The sequence below is a fragment of the Phascolarctos cinereus genome, unplaced genomic scaffold (assembly GCF_003287225.1).
Source record: "Phascolarctos cinereus isolate Bilbo 61053 unplaced genomic scaffold, phaCin_HiC Scaffold_2;HRSCAF=192, whole genome shotgun sequence".
Lineage (NCBI taxonomy): Eukaryota > Metazoa > Chordata > Mammalia > Diprotodontia > Phascolarctidae > Phascolarctos > Phascolarctos cinereus.
The window spans coordinates 218,580,138-218,599,720 of record NW_027555625.1 but is presented as its reverse complement, the minus strand read 5'-3'; the positions used below and the strand labels follow the sequence as shown (position 1 = coordinate 218,599,720).

The 19,583-nt window shown below is 36.3% G+C and overlaps 1 protein-coding gene across 1 annotated transcript in view; it reads left to right on the top strand.

Annotated features, from left to right (window-relative positions):
- Window positions 1-4,816: 4,816 nt before the first annotated feature.
- Window positions 4,817-19,583, top strand: part of SPDYA (speedy/RINGO cell cycle regulator family member A) — a 30,977-nt gene continuing 16,210 nt past the window's right edge. Inside the window, exons 1-6 of the mRNA XM_020983769.2 lie at window positions 4,817-4,964; window positions 5,707-5,760; window positions 6,743-6,997; window positions 8,635-8,693; window positions 15,620-15,705; window positions 17,841-18,012. Coding sequence (XP_020839428.1) covers window positions 6,763-6,997; window positions 8,635-8,693; window positions 15,620-15,705; window positions 17,841-18,012 — 552 coding nt within the window. The 5' untranslated portion in view covers window positions 4,817-4,964; window positions 5,707-5,760; window positions 6,743-6,762. The remainder of the gene's footprint in view (window positions 4,965-5,706; window positions 5,761-6,742; window positions 6,998-8,634; window positions 8,694-15,619; window positions 15,706-17,840; window positions 18,013-19,583) is intronic.

Below are 19,583 nucleotides of genomic sequence, written 5' to 3'. Positions count from 1 at the left end.
CTAATGAAAATCTGGACTGGCCACCTTGATTGAGACAGCAAATATAGCTTATTTAGATGGCTTCTATAGAAGGTACAAAGAAAGGGTTTGGGGGGAAACAGGCTTTCTGTCCATATTAAATAACAGTGCAAAGCTGCGTGTAAGTGCCAGATAAGTACTCACATTTCAGAGATTTCAGATCAGCAAGAACTGTAATGTGGAAAACAATAAAACAGTTTATTGATAGGATGTTTATAAAGAAAAACCGTTGTAGTTGAGCAGCGTTCCACAGCACTGTCCCCAGGGGCTTTCTTGTTTAGAGATTAGCCAACATTCCTAGAGTGATTCTTTACTGTGAGAAGTAAAGAAATGTTTTAAAAGATGGTCAAATTTGAACTGATACTTGGAAGATGAATATAATTTAGAGAAGTGAAGAAAGGTAGTAGAAAATGGGGAAAATTTAAATGTTAGGGAAGTGGAAAACATGTGATTAGGGGTAGGGAGGGAAATGGATTGATGCCACAGACCTGGATTGCCAGGCTGGAGAATTTGGACATTATTCATAAGATCAGGGATTCAGCCTGGGGTCTGTGGATTTTATTTTCATATTTTAATTACTAAATATAATTAGTTTTCTTGATAATCCTATGTATTTTATTCATTTGAAAATATTCTGTGAAGGTGGCCATAGCTGTCACCAGACTACCAAAGGAACCTCAAAAAGGGATCTATGACATAAAAATCTGTTTTAGGCAGTGTTTAAAAAAGGTGTTTTTTTAAAAATAACCTGACAGGTATGTAGTGTTAAGATTTTTCAAAGCTTTTTTCCCCCCAAAGATTTTTCAGTTCTTATTTGAGACTCCCAACAGTTTTGTTCGGGTACTTATCCTGACTTTACAGGTGCGGAAACCAAGAGTCTGAGAGATTAAATGCTTTGCCTGAAATCACACAGCTTACAAATGTTGGAGGCAAAATCGTTTGATACCCTTTCTGTTATATTACAAAGCAGGCTTTCAAGCAGAGGAGTGGCTCTGATGTTAAAAGCGGTGTTTCAGGAAGACTGACCTGGCATAAATACAGGATACACTGAAATGAGGAAAGATGACACAAGGGAGATTGATTCAGAGGTTGTTTTAATACCTTAGGCATGAGGTAATGAAAGTATTTTAAGTCTAAGTGACTAAGAGAATGATGGTGCCATTGAAAGAAATGAATAAATCAGGAGGGAAGGCTGGCTTGAAGAGAAATAATAGCTTGCATTTTTGAAGAACTTTAGTTTAAAACAATTTTTCATAACTATTCAGAGATTGTCATTTTACATAAAAGGTGACTGGTCTGTAGAGTTTAGGGCTTATCAGATCACGTGGCCAGTAAGTATCAGATCCATTGACTCTAATCCATGACTCCATACTACACTGAGTTTGAGAGAAGTTGAGGATTTTTTGTGTGTATTTGGCGGGGGGGGGGGGAAGTGTGGGGAGACTGGACCTTTGATTTTGTTAGTGTAAAGGAGCCCTGGGAAGTTGTGATTAGCCCAAGATCATACAGCCAGTATGTGTCAGAGATGGGAATTCAAGACTTCCTGACTCTGAGGCTGGCTCTATACATCTACACTGCCTCTCAATTTAGGGATACTGAGAAGAAAAGTCTCCCAGAGAGGTCAGAGCTAGAGATGTAAATTTGGAAGTTGTCCATGTGTGGGAGATTATTTGTTATTTGTTTAAGTTGCCAGTGACTCAAGCCAGCAAACATTTAGCAAGAGTGAATGAAGCAGATCAGCTAATTGGATAGATATTTTTTTTTTAAATGAATTAAGCCAGGCCTGGTGGTACAGTGGTATAGTCCCTCCTCCTGGGGAAGCTGAGGTTGGTGGACCACATACATTTGGGTGTTGTGAGCTGCAGTACTACTAAAGCTGATTGATCAAGTGTATACATTACATGTAGTACCAATATGGTGAGCCTTCAGGAACAGGGGGCCATTTTCAAAGCTTCCATGCCAGTCATCAGTGAGGTCAGGCTGTGAATAGTCAATGCATGCACTTCAAACCTAGGTAGAGGATAAAACATAGAGGATTACCAAATTTAACCTTTTTGTTTATGCTGGTTTTCTTTCCTGGAATATTCTGGCTTCTCTTTGATTTTTCCAGTTCTTGCCCAATTTTTCCAAACCGAGCTGAAGTCCCAACTCCTCCTTGAAATCTTCTCACAGTTTAATCCTGATTTGGTCTCTAGTACATCACTATGCAATTTAGAGCTGCTTTGACTTTACGATTTCATTTATAGGAGGAATGGTTAATATGGATATTGTTCAGTTCCTTAAATATTATATCAGTTCTCTGCTCAACAAATATTTCACATTTGGAATAGTAACATCCAGTTTTTATAGACAGTGTAAAATCTGGGTGACTCTTAGCACCCCTGCCTTCTTTATTACCATACCTAATCCTCACTGCAGAAGGGATTCTCACAGTAATCAAAGCCATTTTGTATTTGTTTGTTTGTTTCATGTGTCACTATAGCCAAAGGATTTATGTGGCCAACTTGCTCATAGTGAGCTCCACATTTAGACTACTTCTTGGACAGTCAACAAAGTATGTCACCAGGATCATATCCAAAGCCTGTCCATCCTAATAGATCCTGTTAGAGTTTGTGTTCCTCTGGAATAATGTTTGAGAACTTAGGGTCACCTCTATGCTGCAATAAAGTCATAGGAATAAGACTTTTCAGTAAGTAGGTTTTTTATATCCTAAAAGATGTTGCCTCTATAACTAAACACTACTTGAGCTGTGATTTGACCAGGATACTGTAAAAAACAAACAAACAAACCAAAAACCTTTGTTTTGGCTGCTGTACTTCTGTTAATTCAGGCTAACAGTTTTTGTTTTTGTTTTGTCTTACTACTGTGTCACACTGTTGACTTATTGAGTATTGAATGTAGCATACAGAGCTGACCTCCAAGCCAGGAAGACCTGGGCTCAAGTGTTTTGACACATACTGCCTATATGTAATCCTTGGCAAATCATATCACTTCTCAGTACTTAAGGCAGCTCTAAGGTTTATAAGATTCAGAAAAGATGCCAACCTGCACTGGTAAAAGGGGGCTTTCTATACCAAGAAACTCATAGGTATAGTCTCTGTCCTTATTGAGTACACACAATACACTCAAACATCTACTGATTAATCTTGCATGCACTATAGTTCCCAAAGGAGTTGCCTGTGAACATTGCCTAAGAACACGTAATCAATCAGGATCAAGGCCTGTACTAGAGAGAATCAGAAAGCTTCACAAATGAGAGGGATGAGGTCTGTTGATCTGTTCTCTTCTGAGCACCTTCAGTAGCCTCCCTATTGCCTATAGGATAACACACAAACTCCTTTGTCTGACCATCCACATTCTGTTTCAAACCTATCTTTTGAACCTTATTTCATACTATTTTCCTTAGCTGCTCAACATTCCTGACAAATCTGACTTCTGTTCCCTAGTCTTGTATGGTGTGAGACCTCTGTGTGAGGTTTCCCTTCATGGAAGTTGGACTGAACAGAGTCCAAGCTCCCTTTCAATTCTTAAATCCTACTTTTCTGTATTCATGCAAGCTATTCTTTGCCTGAAATGCACTCCTTCCTCACTTGCCTTCAGTAGCACATTTACTCCAGAGGAAAGTCTTTTTTTTCTGTCTTTAGGTCTCTAATTATGTTGGGTATTAAGGAAATTTGTCAAAATGACTAAAAGCATTCACTAGCTATGATCCTTTGTTTTTAGAAGCTAGTGAGGACAGCAGGTGCTATATACTATTGAAAGAAACAAAACATAGTCCCTTCCCTGACTTTTACAGGCCCATAGAAGAAAGCTTGCAGGAGTGAGGCTGTGGTTCTCTCTCTGGGCCTCAGTTTCATCTGCAAAAGGGGGAGATTGGACTAAATACCTTTCACAATCTGTTCCCGCTTAAATCTAATCTTATGATCTTGTCCAACTAGAATAAGATCCAACTTCCCTTTTTTTTTTCCAGAGAGTTTAGTACTACGAAAGTACTTAGTCAAGTCACACCCTTACTGGTGTGCCAGCCAGCTAACCATAGAATCTAGGGTCTTTCCATTTTCGAATTAGTGCTCTTCCCACTACATCTCCCTGCCCCTGAGCTGGCTCTAAAGAAACAATTTCTCTAGAAGAAAATAACTAACAGGCGGTAGTTATACGTTATAGGGTTCTGGGATACGCCCCCCCCCAAAAAAAAGATCCACGCAAAAGTAAACGTTAATATTTGCCAACTTGGTAATCGGCATTAATTGAATAACATCCCAGTGCATGCCTTCCTTCGTGTATTTGCTTATTCATTATAAAGCCTTCCTTCATGTATTTGCTTATTCATTATAAAGCCTTCCTTCATGTATTTGCTTATTCATTATAAAGAGTTCATTACACGCCATACACTTTGGAACAGAACACAAATTTCCCTGCCTCCCCCAGGCTGTGCCAAGCCGGTGCCACTGGTACCCCGTGGAAGGCGCCTAAGCTAGGCCGTCCCCGCAGTAGACTTAGAACTGGAAGGGGCCCAGCACGGAAGAAGAAACAGGCCCCGAAAGGCCTGCCCAAGTGGACAAGATGATGGCGATGCGGGGCGTTAATTATGGCCGCAGCAGCTCTGCCACATTTGCAGTAGGCCCAAGCTCTCTGGGTGTGAGCGGCGGACTGGACTGGCGCGTGGCGCGGGGAGGGCTGCGCACTTCTCGGCCCGCGCGGTCGCGCGACGCCCCGCCCCGGGCTCCTTGGTGCCCTCTGATTGGTCGCCTCGAGCCGGGCTCGCGCTTCCTCGCGCTCCCTCCCTGTGGGTTGGCGGGAGGCGCGGAGTGTCCCGTGGTGTTCAGCTGTTTGCCGTCGAGTGAAGTAACTGCTGCCGACTTTCTGTGAGGCCGGACGCCACAGGATTTGCCCCTGCTCGTCCTTTGTTCCACAGACCTAGAGCCCAGGCGTTCTGTCACTCCCAGGTACCTCCCCCGTCTCCAGGTTTGGTTGCCTCAGGAGATCGCCTCTGCCCCGGAGGCTCCAGAGAGCGAGCAGGCGAAGAGGGACGTCCATCGGGCGCTTTCCCGCGGGGCTTTTCCTGGACAGTTCCCCGGACTGAGGCGGCCTTGTCTATCGCCCCTCCTTGTCCTAGGAGTAGCGGGTGGGGCAGTGGTGGGGAGGGAGGATAGGCCGAAGAGGGGGCGGTGTTGAATTTAAGCGGGCGTGGCTGGGCTGTCCGCTCAGGCCCGGTCAGTGCGTGTGAAGCTTTTGAAGCGGGGTGGGGAGCGCGTGAGGGAGGGGATGTGGGTGTGTGGTGGGTGTGCATTGGGGGGAGATGTGAAGGAAGGTGTGTGGTGAGTGTGCATGGAGGGGTGTGAGGGAAGGTGTGTGGGTGTGTGGTGAGTGTGTATGGGGGGTGAGGGAAGATGTGAGTGTGCATCGAGAGGGAGGTGTGAGGTGTGGGTGTGTGGTGAGTGTGCATCAAGGGGGGTGTGAGGGTAGGTGTGTGGGTGTGGTGAGTGTGCATCGAGGGGGGAGGTGTGAGGGAAGGTATGTAGGTAAGTTGTGATGGAGTGTTCAGGGATGTGTAGGCCAGCGTGCACAAGCTCCTGGCTCTCCCTTGACGAGAGCTGTGGTATGGGCTAAGACCCCACGAGGGAGACCCCACATCCTTTCATTTTGTGTGGATGGAATTTGACTCACCGCTGTACCTTTTGCTTCCAGTAGGGGGCAGTACCCACAGGTTACAGACCTCAAGGTAGCTGGCTGCTAGAACAGGTGAGTTTGAACTAGGGCTGAAATGTCTCATAAGTGTTGAATTGTGGAGACACCCGTAAGACAGCTCCGGAAAAAGCCTTTGGTCATCCATTCCCATAGTTTTGTTTGGGAGTAGGATCTTTTTACCTTACCTATCTTCCAGTGCTTAAGACAAATGCTTCCGTGTTTGTGCACTGCTAAGCACAGCTATTTGCTCTTGGATATTGTGCACCTGAATTTTCTAATTTAAACTGTCTCAGGGGAGGCTATTTCTGTAAATTCACAAAATTGCGTGAGGAGGCCAAACATCACAAAGTTGTTAGTCCTGTAAGCAATATAGCTCCTGGATAATTTCATTGTAATATTAAATCAATATGTATGGGACAAATGAAATTGTAGACATTACCCATAGAATAAATTTATATGATTTATTCAGAACTTTATGCATTGCAAAAGTCAGAGCTGTTTACTTCTGATACCCATTGGATCTAGCACTTTTTCCCTGATTACTTAAAAAAATGCTTGGACTACTATGTAAATAATACTAATTGTAGGCTTTTATGTAAACTGCTTACCATCTGTGCTTTGTTATCATGTAGTACAATACTGACTTTGCATATCATTAAATGTTAAATTATTTTGCTGTAAGTTGCACCAAACTTCCTGATCTTTCTGCTTTCATAACGTAGTCATTTTGTCCATTTACAGTAACATCAAAAAAATTAAGAAATTTTTTTATGTGATCAATCACTCAAAGTTCATTTCATTGCTAAAGTTCATGATTGTTAAAGATGATCCGAATTTTTCATTTAAAAACTGAATAAATGCTTTTTGGATAATTAAATTAATTTTCAAATCTACCATGGTGCTTGCTAATAGAAAGATGTGGTTTTTTTGCTGTTTTCTAATATAGTACTGACAATGTTAAGATTCTATAAATGCTAGCTATTTTATGTAGAAATGAAATTCAGGATATTAAATATTTTCTGTTTTATATTTATAGGAATCTGTTCGCTACCCAGAATGAGACACAATCAGATCTGTTGTGAGACGCCACCAACTGTCACTGTTCATGTAAAATCAGCATCAAGTAGATCTCATCAGCCAAAAAAAGCTATTAATCTTAAGCGTCCTATTTTTAAAGATAGTTGGCAAACATCTGAAAAAAATGCACATAATAATAACAAGTCTAAACGTTCCAAAGGACCATGTCTAGTTATACAGCGTCAAGAAATGACTGCTTTCTTTAAATTATTTGGTAGGTTAAAGCATTTTAATAATTGTATAAGAATGCACTGAATCCAGAAACACTATAGGTCCTAACCAATGACATCCATGGTCTAAAGAGATTGGATTAGTAATCCATGTAGGAAAAATCAAGTGGATGATGAACATATATAGACTAGATCATGACACTGAACTGGCTAGGAAGCCCACTGGATAGGCAGTACAGATGGTCAATGAGCTGGACCTAGAATTAAATAGGAGCATGTCAAGCTGGTGTTCATTTAGGAAATTAGGTAGTGCTTCTAATGATTCCAAGCTGTTCACTATTGCAAAAGCCTGTCTCTTTATTTTAACATTTAAAAAAAGTGGAATATTTTTGTATGTTATAGTTCTTTAATTTTTGAAGATGGAGGCTACTGTAGAAAATTGTGAAAGCTATAGAAACAAGAAAGGCATGTGGGTTAGTATTTTCTGATATCTTCTCAGTCACCTATTTGTTGTTAAAGTGCCATCCTTGATCTTTTTCATTATTTGGGGATTTTTTTATATAATTGAGTAACCTTAAAAAATAAAGCCATGTTTGGCCTTTTCCTTTATTTTGGAATATTTTTTGTATCTTGGATTTAGTCGAGATCTGGAAAAATGATCTCTGAGTGCCTTTGAAATTGTCATCTTTAGCACGGAATGGTGTGTATACTTGATCAGGTGAAACTACTATCTCATCTTATTAAGTGCCACAACTTCTTCAAATAGCCAATCAGGTAATGAAGTGATAAGTTCAATTATAGTGGTTCTACTATCATTTATGATGAGAACAGATCACACCAAGACACTGACAGGATTGTTCCATTTCATGTATATTTAGTCTTCTTGTTTCATCTTTAAATGCTTAGGATAATCTGGCTTAGTTGGATCTCATGCCAAGCTTTCTGTTAGCTTGTTTTCAGTTTCCCTTTTTTGCTGCTTTTATGAAGCAATATGCTTATAATTATGATAATCATTCGTAATATTTTGCTTATTCATAATGGTTTGGTTCAAGTTTGATATAGAAAATTGCTTTGTTTCAGTTTTGTTCTGATTCATTAGTTTTAGAAAATACATATTTAGGTTCTTTTTTAAGGTCAGTTATTACATTTTTTAAAAGTAGATAGTAGTTCAGTAAAAAAATGTTTTCCATGCTTTGGGTTCAGCAAACAACAATTTTTTCAGATTTTCATTCAAAGTTTAGTTCAAGTATCTGACAAAAGAGTGATGCAGTATCTTAGTAGCCAAAATAAATAAATTGCAATACATTGAACACAAATATAGATAAGTTGATTTACATGCCTTTTAGAAAAGAAGGAGAATTTAGAGTTGCCCAAAGCAAATGTCTTAAAATTCTATTGGCTCCAGTAGTGTAGTACTTTATAGTCATCTCTTCCTTTACCAGTCTCATCTTCTATATACAAGCAAATAAGAGGTTGAAGATAACTGCTGAAAGCAACAGGTAGTTAGGTAATTCTTGCAGTAACAATCAGTGGTGCCTGAGAGCTATATTTAGGTCATTTCTGTTTTGGTCGTTCTTATTTAGCTTCATAGCAAATATTTATAACTCATGTAGAAATAGTTTATTTTAAAAAGAAAACAGTTTATTTTAAAAAGAAAAGTAATAATAACCTATTGTTGCAGATGATGACTTAATTCAAGATTTCTTATGGATGGATTGCTGCTGTAAAATTGCTGATAAGGTAAAGCATGTCATGATTAGCAAGTGACATTTAACATTGGTGTCTACATCTTAAGAATTATAATTAAAACCAGTGTGTTATTAATCAGATCTAAGAAAAGAGATGTGCTTTTACTGCTTCATGATTTCAGTTTTTGTGAATTTCTTGAGGTGAAAATATTAAAATCTAGATCTATGATCCTCATTCTGGATCAGTTCTATTTGTGTTTTCAGGATTGTAGGATGTTGATTGAATATGATGAGAGAGAGGTCTTATAGGTCTTAGATCTGTTCTATTGTAAATAAATAGTATTAATCATTTAAAATTATAACAGTTATGGTAGAAAGCACTGTAGTATTTAGATTAATTCAACCTAGATATTCTGCTCTGTACTTTAATATTTTTTAGGAAATTCAGATAAAAAGAGTTACAGTGATAATTTTGAAAATGGGTTCTTCTGAGAGGTCTTATTTTGGATCTCAAGTATAACTTTTTGTATAGAATGAGGTCGGTTCTAGGGAAAAGATGATCCTGCACAAACAGCAAAGGCACTCCTGAGTAGCTCTGATTACAGTACTAGATATCTGATTACACCATGTAATGTAGGTAGGTAGGCACAGAAGAACCACCATGCCATATTTTATCATAAAGTGGCAGTTATGGAAAAGAAAAAGATTGTTGGCTGACCAAGACGTCCAAAATAGAATTCATCAAACTATTATCTTCCTACTGAAGTCCACATCTCTAACTTAACTATTTTTGTCAAGGGTACCCACTAGTAACTAAAATTTCATCCTTCATCCAATTCTTCATTCCTCTCCTTCTCTGTGATATCTGATTAGTTGCTTAATCTTATCAGGTCTATCTCCACTACATCTGTTCCATCTGTGCTCTTTTTTCCACTCACATGGCCACTGACCTAGTTCATGCATAAGACATTCCAGCTCTCACCTCTATACCTTTGTATAGATTGTTTTCCATGTATTTTGAATGTTTTTCCTACTTACCTCTTCCTTTTGGAATTCTTGGGTCCCTTCAAGGCTCAGTTAAAGTTGACACCCATTTCATGATACCTTTCCTAATCTCTTCAGTTTGTATTTTTGTCATAGAACTCTCCTCTCCCCCACAATAAAAAAAATTTACTTTGTTGTTGGTGTATGTTTATTTGTTTACCCCTGGTCAGAGATAAGCTTGAAGATGATAAGGAGCATTTCATTTGTATCACAGTGTTTAAATGCTTTAATTCAATTGAATTCAATTGAATTAGATGGCTAATAATTATTTGTTTAGTATAGCAGCATTATTTCAAGATTAATACAAAGAGCTCTGTTGGACTTAAGCACAATCTCAGGCAAAATTTTAATTTGAGGTAATGTGCAGTACAACAGTTGAAGCTGTTGAACAGCAGATGGCAGTGTTTACAAATTAACAGAACAGACTTTGACTATCTCTTGTACATTTAGAACTAGGAGGGACTTCAGAGATACAATGTCCCTATTTTACAGATCAGGAATTACTCTTTCAGCCTTTTGGTAAAGATCAAGTGAGGCCTAAAGGGGGAGAGTGACTGCACAAGGTCTGAAAGCTGGTAAATAGCATTCAAACCTAGGTCCTTTGATGACTCTAGGTGGGTTCTCTCTATTGATGTTTACTAAACTAGAAATTAAAATGTCTTATTATTATTAAAATAGTTTTGACTTTCTGTATCCCCTGAACAGGTCTCAGGAACCCTCCGGGTTTCACAGACCATACTTTGAGAACCACTGCTATAGCCATAGGGAGACTGAACTCAAACCTATGTCTAGTGAAGAAAAGAAAACTAGGTAAAGGCACTGGACTTGGAGTCAGACAGCCTAAGTTCAATCTCAGGTCACTACTTACTAGCTATGTAAATTTGAACAAATCATTTAACTTTTTTGAGACTTAGCTTCCTCATCTGTAAAATTGAGAGGGTTGGACTACGTAATTTCTAAGGATCCTTCCATGTCTAAATCCCATCATCCTGTATTTCCAGCATTTATATGTAGGAAAACAAATGCACAAGAGTAACTTGCCTGATGTCAGAGAGAAAGTACCAGTACCAGGGCTAAGGCCTGTTAATACCTAAGCTTGTGTTCTTTCCAATAAAAACAAACTTTCTTTGAAAATAATTATATAAGATTGATAGTTTCTAAGTGGAGTGATTTCTGGTGGAATAGCAGTTGCAAGCTGAAAGGGAACTCAGAGTTTACTTAAATAAAAGGTATACAGCTAGTTAGCTGAAGATGCAGGACCAGAACATAGATTTCTAAACTGCTACACATCCTAGTGTTGTTCCTATTAAAACACTGGTGAAAAGGTTATACATCCTAAAAACTGTGTTAGAGTCTAATATTCTCTATAGAGAATATGTAAATATTCCATTATAATTTCAGGATCACCAAATTATATTGTAGCGGAATGTGGTGGTTATGATGACTGTTTCCTATAAAACACACTCTTTTTTTGGGGGGGGGGACCTCGAGAGAAACAAATGATTCCCAGACTGTTATATAGTACATTTTTAGGGAGAGGAGAGAGCTCTTTTTGCCTAAAGGGGGTACTCAGCCATTTTTCATGAAGTAAAAGGATTCCCTAAAAGTTGGAAAGTGAGGTGATGGTGGAAGTACTGGAGGGGAGAGAAGAAAAGAATTATGAGCTGCTAATACTTCCACCTTTACTGAAGACATCCTTTAAGCTACACGAGGTAGTGTTAACAGGATTTTTACTGAGCCAGTCTCTAACCTGAGAATGCTTGTAGCCACACAAAGCAGGCCTTTGATTCACTCAAGGTCGAGGGGTTGTGAACATTGTCAAAGTTTTGATTGATCGGTTCAAGCTGCATTCCTGAACCAGAGAGGCAGCTCTTGAGAAAACTAAATTATTAGTATATTCATTACACATATATCGATTAATATAAAAACCGTAATTCCACGTAGCTACCATAATATATAGTTGAAAGTATACTATAGTTGGAGTCAAAGACCTGGATTTGAATGTTGAATCAGCATTTACTTCCCATGTAAATTAGGGCAAATCAGTTCAGTTCTTTGGGCCTATACAGCCTTACCTGTAAAATGATGGAATGCAGCTATGATGCTGTGTCCTGGGGGTAATACAGAGGTGGCCGTATTGCTGTCTGTTGGCCTTTGCTGCAACTAGTTGATCTGGGTAAGATGATCAGAAAATGCCATTGTAAAGTCAGGGAGTGGTTGAGTGTTTTGAGGATGGAGAGTATGTTTTAAACTTCTTTGCTCAGTAAATGTTGGATGACTACTTAAGTGATCAGAATAGGGTGGGAGGAGATTGTGTAAGGAGGGCTCCCAGGAAGAGGTAAGTTTTGAGCAGCCTTGAAATACAGGTGTTAGATTGGGAAGGTAGATCAGAAGTAGTGGAAGGAACAACATCAAAAAGGGCACATTGTGTTTAAGTTGGGGACAGTGAGCAAATTGGCCTTAGCTAAAACAAAGAAGACTGATGAAAAGTGAGTTTGAAGAAGTAGCAGTAGAAACAGCTGATGGAAAACTTTGAATCCTAAACTACTTAGATTTGCTATAAAATCTTAAGATTTCAAATAAAATTCAATTCAGCAAACATTGAATGTCTACCATGCACTAGGCACTGAGGATATAAAGACAAAAGAGAACTTAGATCTTAAGCTAGTTCCATTTTCAACCTAAAAGCTTAATCTTTTTTACAATATCCCTCTCAAATAGTCATCCAACAACTGTTTGAACACTAACGTTGAAAGTGTCTGTTGCTTTTCTAAGTAGCCCATCATACTTATAGACAGCTTTGATTATTACATAATTATATTCCTGATATTGAGCCATTCTGTATCCCCATAATTTTCATCCATTGGTCCTAGTTTTGCCTTCTGGAGTCACATGGAGTAAGTTCAGCTTCTCTTCTAGATGAAAGAATTTCAAATATTTCAAGAAAGTTATCTTGTCTCCCCAAATTATTTCTTTTCCAAGTTAAATTTTCCTAATCCCTTAAAGTTTCTTTCATATAACAGGTTCCAGGCCCACCTTTCAGTTATCTTGATCACTCTACCCTAAACATAGTCTGGTTTTGTCAGCATCTTAAAATGTGGCACTCAGACTTGAACATAGTAACATACATACATATTTATATACATATATATATGTATATATATATATATATATATATATATATATATATTCCAATAAATGCAGGATACAGAGGGACTATAACTTATCTAAGTCTGGATGTTAGATTATTTTTAAAAAAATTTTTTGTTTTGAATTTTACAAATGTTAAGTATTCCATATACAAAGAACAGAAAAAGAGGCTTGCGTGGGAAACTACAAATCTCTTTTTACATATAGCTTAGTTTAAAAAATAAGTTTCAAAGTTGGCAGGCCTCTCACTCTTACACACACACACACACACACACACACCCCTTTTGTTCTATTTTCTTGTTTTTTCAATGTTTTAATGACCTCTTTATCTTTCTTTTCTACTTTTTATTGAATCACTATTGCTAGTCTTCCTCTCCTCCCCATTCCCACCAATTAAAAAAGAAAAACCAACAAAAACCCTTGTAATAAATAAGCTTAATCAAGCAAAACAGATTCATACATAGACTAATGTCTAAAGCATGTTTCCACCACACATACATCAGTTTTCTATTAGGGAAAAGGTAGCATATTCTTTTACTAGTCTTTTGACATCATGGTTGGTCGTTGAACTTACCAGAATTCCTAAGTCTTTCAAAGTTGTTATTCTTTACAATATTGTAGTTATATAAATTTTTCTCCTTCTGCTTACTTTACTCTGCATTGACTCATACAAGTCATACTAGATTTCTCTGAATTGACCACTTTTTTTTATTTCTTTCAGCACAATAATATTTCATTATATTCATATATTATAATTTGTTCAGCCATCTCCCAGTTGATAGGTGCCTCCTTGATATCCAGTTCTTTGCTATAACAAATTACTGCTATAAATATTTTTGTGTTTAGACCAGGTGGATGGTGGTGTCTTCAGCAGTAATAAGAATAAGTAATAAAAAAATTAGCAAAAGGGGAGGCTTTGGGGTAAAGATAATGGGTTCAGTTTTTGACATGTTGAGTTTATGATGTCCTCAGGAGATCCTTTTTGAGATTTCTAATTGGCAAAGATGCACAATTGAAGGACAAAAGAGAGAGGACTACATAAGTCTATCTGGATGTCATCACCATGGAAGTGATAATTAAATCTATAAGAGCTGATGAGATTAGCATATGAAATAGTAGAGAGGGAGAAGAGAAGGGGGACCAGGATGGAGCCTTGGGGAACACCGGCAGTTTGTGGGCATTACCTGCATGAAAGTCCAACAAAGGATACTGAGGAGTAGTCAGACTGGTAGGAGAACTAAGATAGATTAGTGTCACAAAAACTAAAGCCTGGAAAGATGTCAAGAAGAATGAGGATTGAGAAAAGATCATTAGATTTGTCACTTAAGATATCATTAAACTTTGGAGAGAGCTGTTGAATAATGAGGTCACCTGCAATCCCTTTTATTCAGGAGTGATTTCGTTTCCATTATACATTAACTTATTACCTAAGTTCAACTTAAATCACTACAAAGATACATCAAAATAAAATTCTATATGAAAAAGCTAAACTTGGGACTCACTACTCACTTATGGTCTTCAGATTCTTTCTAGACAGTGCTCCAGTTCTTAACATCATTTATTTCTCTGGCTCAATCAAGGGGATGATGCTTTAGTATAAGTTTTCTGTTATCCTTAGTGCCTCTGATTATTTACTCTTGATCTAGCCTAAATCATTCTTGGCAAGTCTATAAGGTGCTTAGCAAGGAATCATAATTCTAGGTTACCATTAATGTTTTACTATTGTACTGTGATACCACTATGATATCATACTAAATATACTATATGATGCTTTTGTAGTATAAGACAGAGATATTCTTCACATCCACCTAAATATAAAATTTTATATTATACTAATTTTTGATGATATCTCATTTAAAGCCAACAATTTTTTAAATGAGCTGGCTACATAGTTTTTAAGAGGTCTGTTTTGTCAGCATACACGAATATTATAATAATATTGTATTATAATGTTTTTCAATTTAAGAGCCTGTTCTTATCACAATTTTATGGCAAGGACATTACATTTTCTCACTTTTTTGTATTAATTATAGAAGACACAAAATTAAATATAGTAAGTAGTTTCTCTACTAGGCATATGCCATAAAAAAAGGAAAACAATCTATCCAAAAGTATTTGTAGCACCTCTTTTTGTAGTAGGAAAAAACTGGAAACCGAGGGTGTGTCCATTAGTTGAGAAATGGCTGAACAATTGGGGAATATGAATATGTTAATTCAGTAACTATTGTCCCATGAGAAATAACGAAAGGGATAGGTTCAGAAAAACCTGGGAAGACTTGTATGAACTTAGGCAGGGTGAAATGAGCAGAGTCAGAACAATTTATATAAGAATACTATAAAGATAAACTTCTGAAAGACTTAAGGTCTTTGAACATTGCAATGACCAATCATGATTGCACAGGGCTAATAGACAATGTTCTTCATGATACTAATAGAAAATTCCTAATAGAAAAGTGATCAATTTAAGATTCAGAATGAGACATATTTTGTGGTCACAGATGATGTGTACTTTTTTTTCTGCTTGACTGTGCAGATTTGTTTTAAGGATTTTGTTTTAATTTTTTCTTTTAAAGTGAGATGGGAGGGAGAGAAAATAAATGCTTGTTAATTTAAAAATAAAATGTAAAGAAAAATATTTTTCCCAAGAATATATAAAGTTTAAAAATTTGTATTAATATTTTAAGGCCTTAGATCATCAAAAAAAATTTAAAAGTGTTAAACATTTTAAGTAATTTTTTTTTAAAACAAAGGATTAATATTAAAATTTTAACCCTTGTCTTTTAGTATCTTCTGGCTATGACCTTTGTTTACTTCAAGAGGGCTAAGTTTAGTATAAGCGAGCATACCAGAATAAATTTCTTTATTGCTCTGTAAGTATATTTTCTTTCATCTAGTTGTGTAAGAGAATTTTTTCTGCACAAAGTTCTTTCTTCTGTATAAAGTAACAACTTAAAGCAAACTTTATCTAAAGTCATTGCATTTGGTTTAAGAGATATTCTTATGTAAAAGTTTAAGTTTTTTACTTTGGGAAAGAATGTTTTTATGTCCTTTTCCCAGACTTTATTTTGTACTATGGCTAACCTTTATTTTTCTTCATAGACCAAAATACTAATTTAGTGGTATTAATACTTGCATTTCTTCAATGCTTTGTACTTTTAGAAAGCTACTTCCATTCAATTATTTAATTTTATTTTATAGGGCTGCAAATGTTTTTAAAAATATTTTTCCAGGTTGAGTATTTAATTTAAAATTGCCAGTTTGTGTGTCATCAGAATACTTATTGTTCTAAAATATTTCAGTTGTGGATGTCCATTGTGAAAATTCATTCACAGAACAAGAAAATGCTCATTCCTCACTGCCTTTTAGTACACATGGCTTAGTATAAAACAGTGGTTTATGACAAGAGAATACTTTTGTTTCTGAGCTCTTCCATTGAATTTAGTCATTTTACCTCAGTTTTGTTATCTGTTAAATGATAATAGCTCAGTGCTTCAGTCTTTGTGAGTCAGACTTCTGTCATGTAGTAGGAAAGAATATACAAAGTGTTCCAAAAGTGTTAGTGCAGTTTTTTTTTTCCTGACATTGTAGCTTTTTCTATGTACTTTGTACTTGAATGCAGTGCTGCTATTCAGGGTCATTACTTGTAAGCACAATTTGCAGTTTATAGGAGAATTGGTGATATTTAAAAAGTTTATAGCTGTGTCACCCTGGGCAAGTCACTTAACCCCATTGCCTAGCAAAAACTAAACAGAACAAAAAAGTTTAAACACATAACTATGAAATGGATAAAATAAGTTGCATGCTGTGCAGTCTGTCAGCAGCAAAAGAGTAATTCTTAAGGCAAATGTAAATCTGAATCAGCCATTAAAGAAAGACATGTATTCCATCCCTTAATATGGAATAAATATACATTTCCAAATGCAGAGAGGAAAATGGAAGTTATACTACATATTTCCATTGGAGGAATCGATGACTATATTTTATATAATTATGACTTTGAATAATACAAATTTAAATACATCCAGTCACTTCACAGACACCATTATTCACACTGATTGGTACCTAGCTGTGGGTTGGCTTTATATAATAACAATTAGAAGACATGGACTTTACTCTCAAGATTTTAAACTAAAGGAAAGCACATACATGTGCAATATAATTTATCAAATGCTTGTATTTATAATGAATTTTATGCTCGTGTATATATGAATATGTTTTAGTTATTTTGAGAAGAAATATGATGTAGTAGAAATTGTCTTTATCTTGAAGATCTGGGTTCAAATCCTATCCTATTCCTAGCTGTATGATCATAAGCCAGTCACCTCATGTCTCTGAACCTCAGTTTCCTCATATGTGAAATGGACAGAATAGTACTCACTTCACAAGGTTGTGGAAAAGGTGCTTTTTAAACCATAAAATGCGATGTAAATGTGAAGTATTTGTTTAAAAAATTATTTACAGTAACTCACATTTCTCTTAAGCTTTAGAGTTTTCAAAATATCTTACACATTTAATTTGATCCTCATAACAGCTGTGTGGGGTCAGTAGTATAAATATTATTATTCCCATTTTACATATAAAGAAACTAACGCTCAGAGAGGTTATGATTGTCCACAGGTTTACCTAGTCAGTGGTAGAGCTGGAACTCGAACCCAGGCCTAATAGTCTTTCCACTACAATATGAAGGTAGCATCCCCTTTAGAGTCCTGGTGTAAGAATACACTGGTCATTTATATTATTGGCTTTTTCTTTTTTAGTCAGTTGAGAGGTATTTAAGATGAACACTGTGCTAGATGGGGTAGAAAATACCAAATAAGTGAGAGAGTACATATAACTACAAAATTTGACCCACAATGGAATAAAATGGATTATTATTGGTGCTTTATAATGGAGTTTTAATATTCTGTATATTTCTTTAATATAACATTAAGTGAAAGTAGGGATAAGATTAGATATTCTGTTTCATGATACTATGACAATATATTATTGTGTTACATTTTTATAGGTATCTGGCTAATACAGTTGAAGAAGATGAAGAAGAATCAAAGTATGAAATTTTTCCATGGGCTTTGGGAAAAAACTGGAGGAAATTGTTTCCTAATTTCTTAAAGTTAAGGGATCAGCTTTGGGATAGGATTGACTATAGGGCTATTGTAAGCAGACGGTGCTGTGAAGAGGTAAGGACTTTTTAAAATAAAAATTCATATGTAACATATATTAAATTTATACATTTTCATTTTGGTATTTCCTTCATGAAGTGATTATACTTCATATAAGAATAGGCTGTTAACTTTAGTTATTGCAGTTTATACAGCTCATATTTTAAAAGGTACCATTTTTATAGTTGATGTTTTAATCTTAAAAATGGATAGTTTTTGGTTTCCTACATGACATGCTCCTATAAACAGTATAGGATCATGTTAGAGCTTGAGGGGAGCTCCTGAGAATTCATCTAGTCCAATTACTTTTTAAATTTTTTAAAAAATTTTTCCCAGATTTAAAAAGCACCAAACATGGGGGAAGTGTACCACATGATATTGCCATTAACTATATATTTGCTTAAAAATGATGACATTGAAGTGGGCTAGTAGTAATTTTTATTAAATAAAATATTTGTGATATTTCAAGGATGCAGACACTCTCAGTATGAAATGCAAATTGATTGTCTGAAGTTTGGTTAGACACTGAAGAAACAAACTAATTTTTTCTCCTACAGGATGACCACAGGTACTATAACATTAGCTACTAGTGAAATAAAATAATCAACACTGAAAACTAAAAGAAATTCTTAAGGTTTTCCCCCTTCTTTTGCATTCCTCAAACAAACTTTGTGTCCACCCAAATAATCTATTCAAATCAAACCTGTAAAAAAAATCTTTGCAGAGTAATCTAGGTTGATGCATTTGCATAATCCAGCACCAAAAGCCTACTGAAGTTAATTGGCCAAAGAAACTAATCCAAAATATCAGTTGAGAGTTAAAGGGAACCAGGCTTCTCATAAGTTCCACAAGAAAACCAAACAGACAAAACTCAACAAAGAGAAACATCAAAGAGAAGATAAATGATAAAACACACATACACCTACACAAGAAAATAAAAATTAACTATAATAAAAAGTTAGCAAGAAGATTATTGTATTATAAAGCAATTGAAACTTCTGAAGTATGAGAAGCAACAAAAATGGAAAAAGAAACCATGTAGATATCCTGAGAGATGTGCTCAAAAGGATAAATGACACATTGAAAAAAATTACACAAGAATTGACCATGCTAAGAAAATCCTAAGACCAAATAATAGAAGAGCTTGAAAAAAGGAAATACTCACCTAATGAACTTAAGCAAAAATTTTTAAAAGAATGAAAAAAATAACCAACATGGAAAAGAGAATAGGAAAAAACATGTTTAATCCATAGCAGCAATGTGGACAGTAAAATAGCACAGAATGCAGAACATCTCAAAAAATCACTGAATTATCAATATTATTGGAAAATATAAAACCACGTAATAGATCTAGAAACAATATCCTGATGTAGCAATCGCAGGATTACTTACATCCCCCAAAACCTAGAAAAAAGAAGAATTTGGGTAATGTATTTGAGGAAATCCTTAAAACAAATTTCCAAGAATTGCCACGCACATGCACGCACACCTCCCCCCCCCAATAACCAGAAATTTTTCAGATCAAAAACTTGAAACAAAGAGGTACTCACCTCTGAGGGAATGACTACGCAAATTATGGCATGTAAATG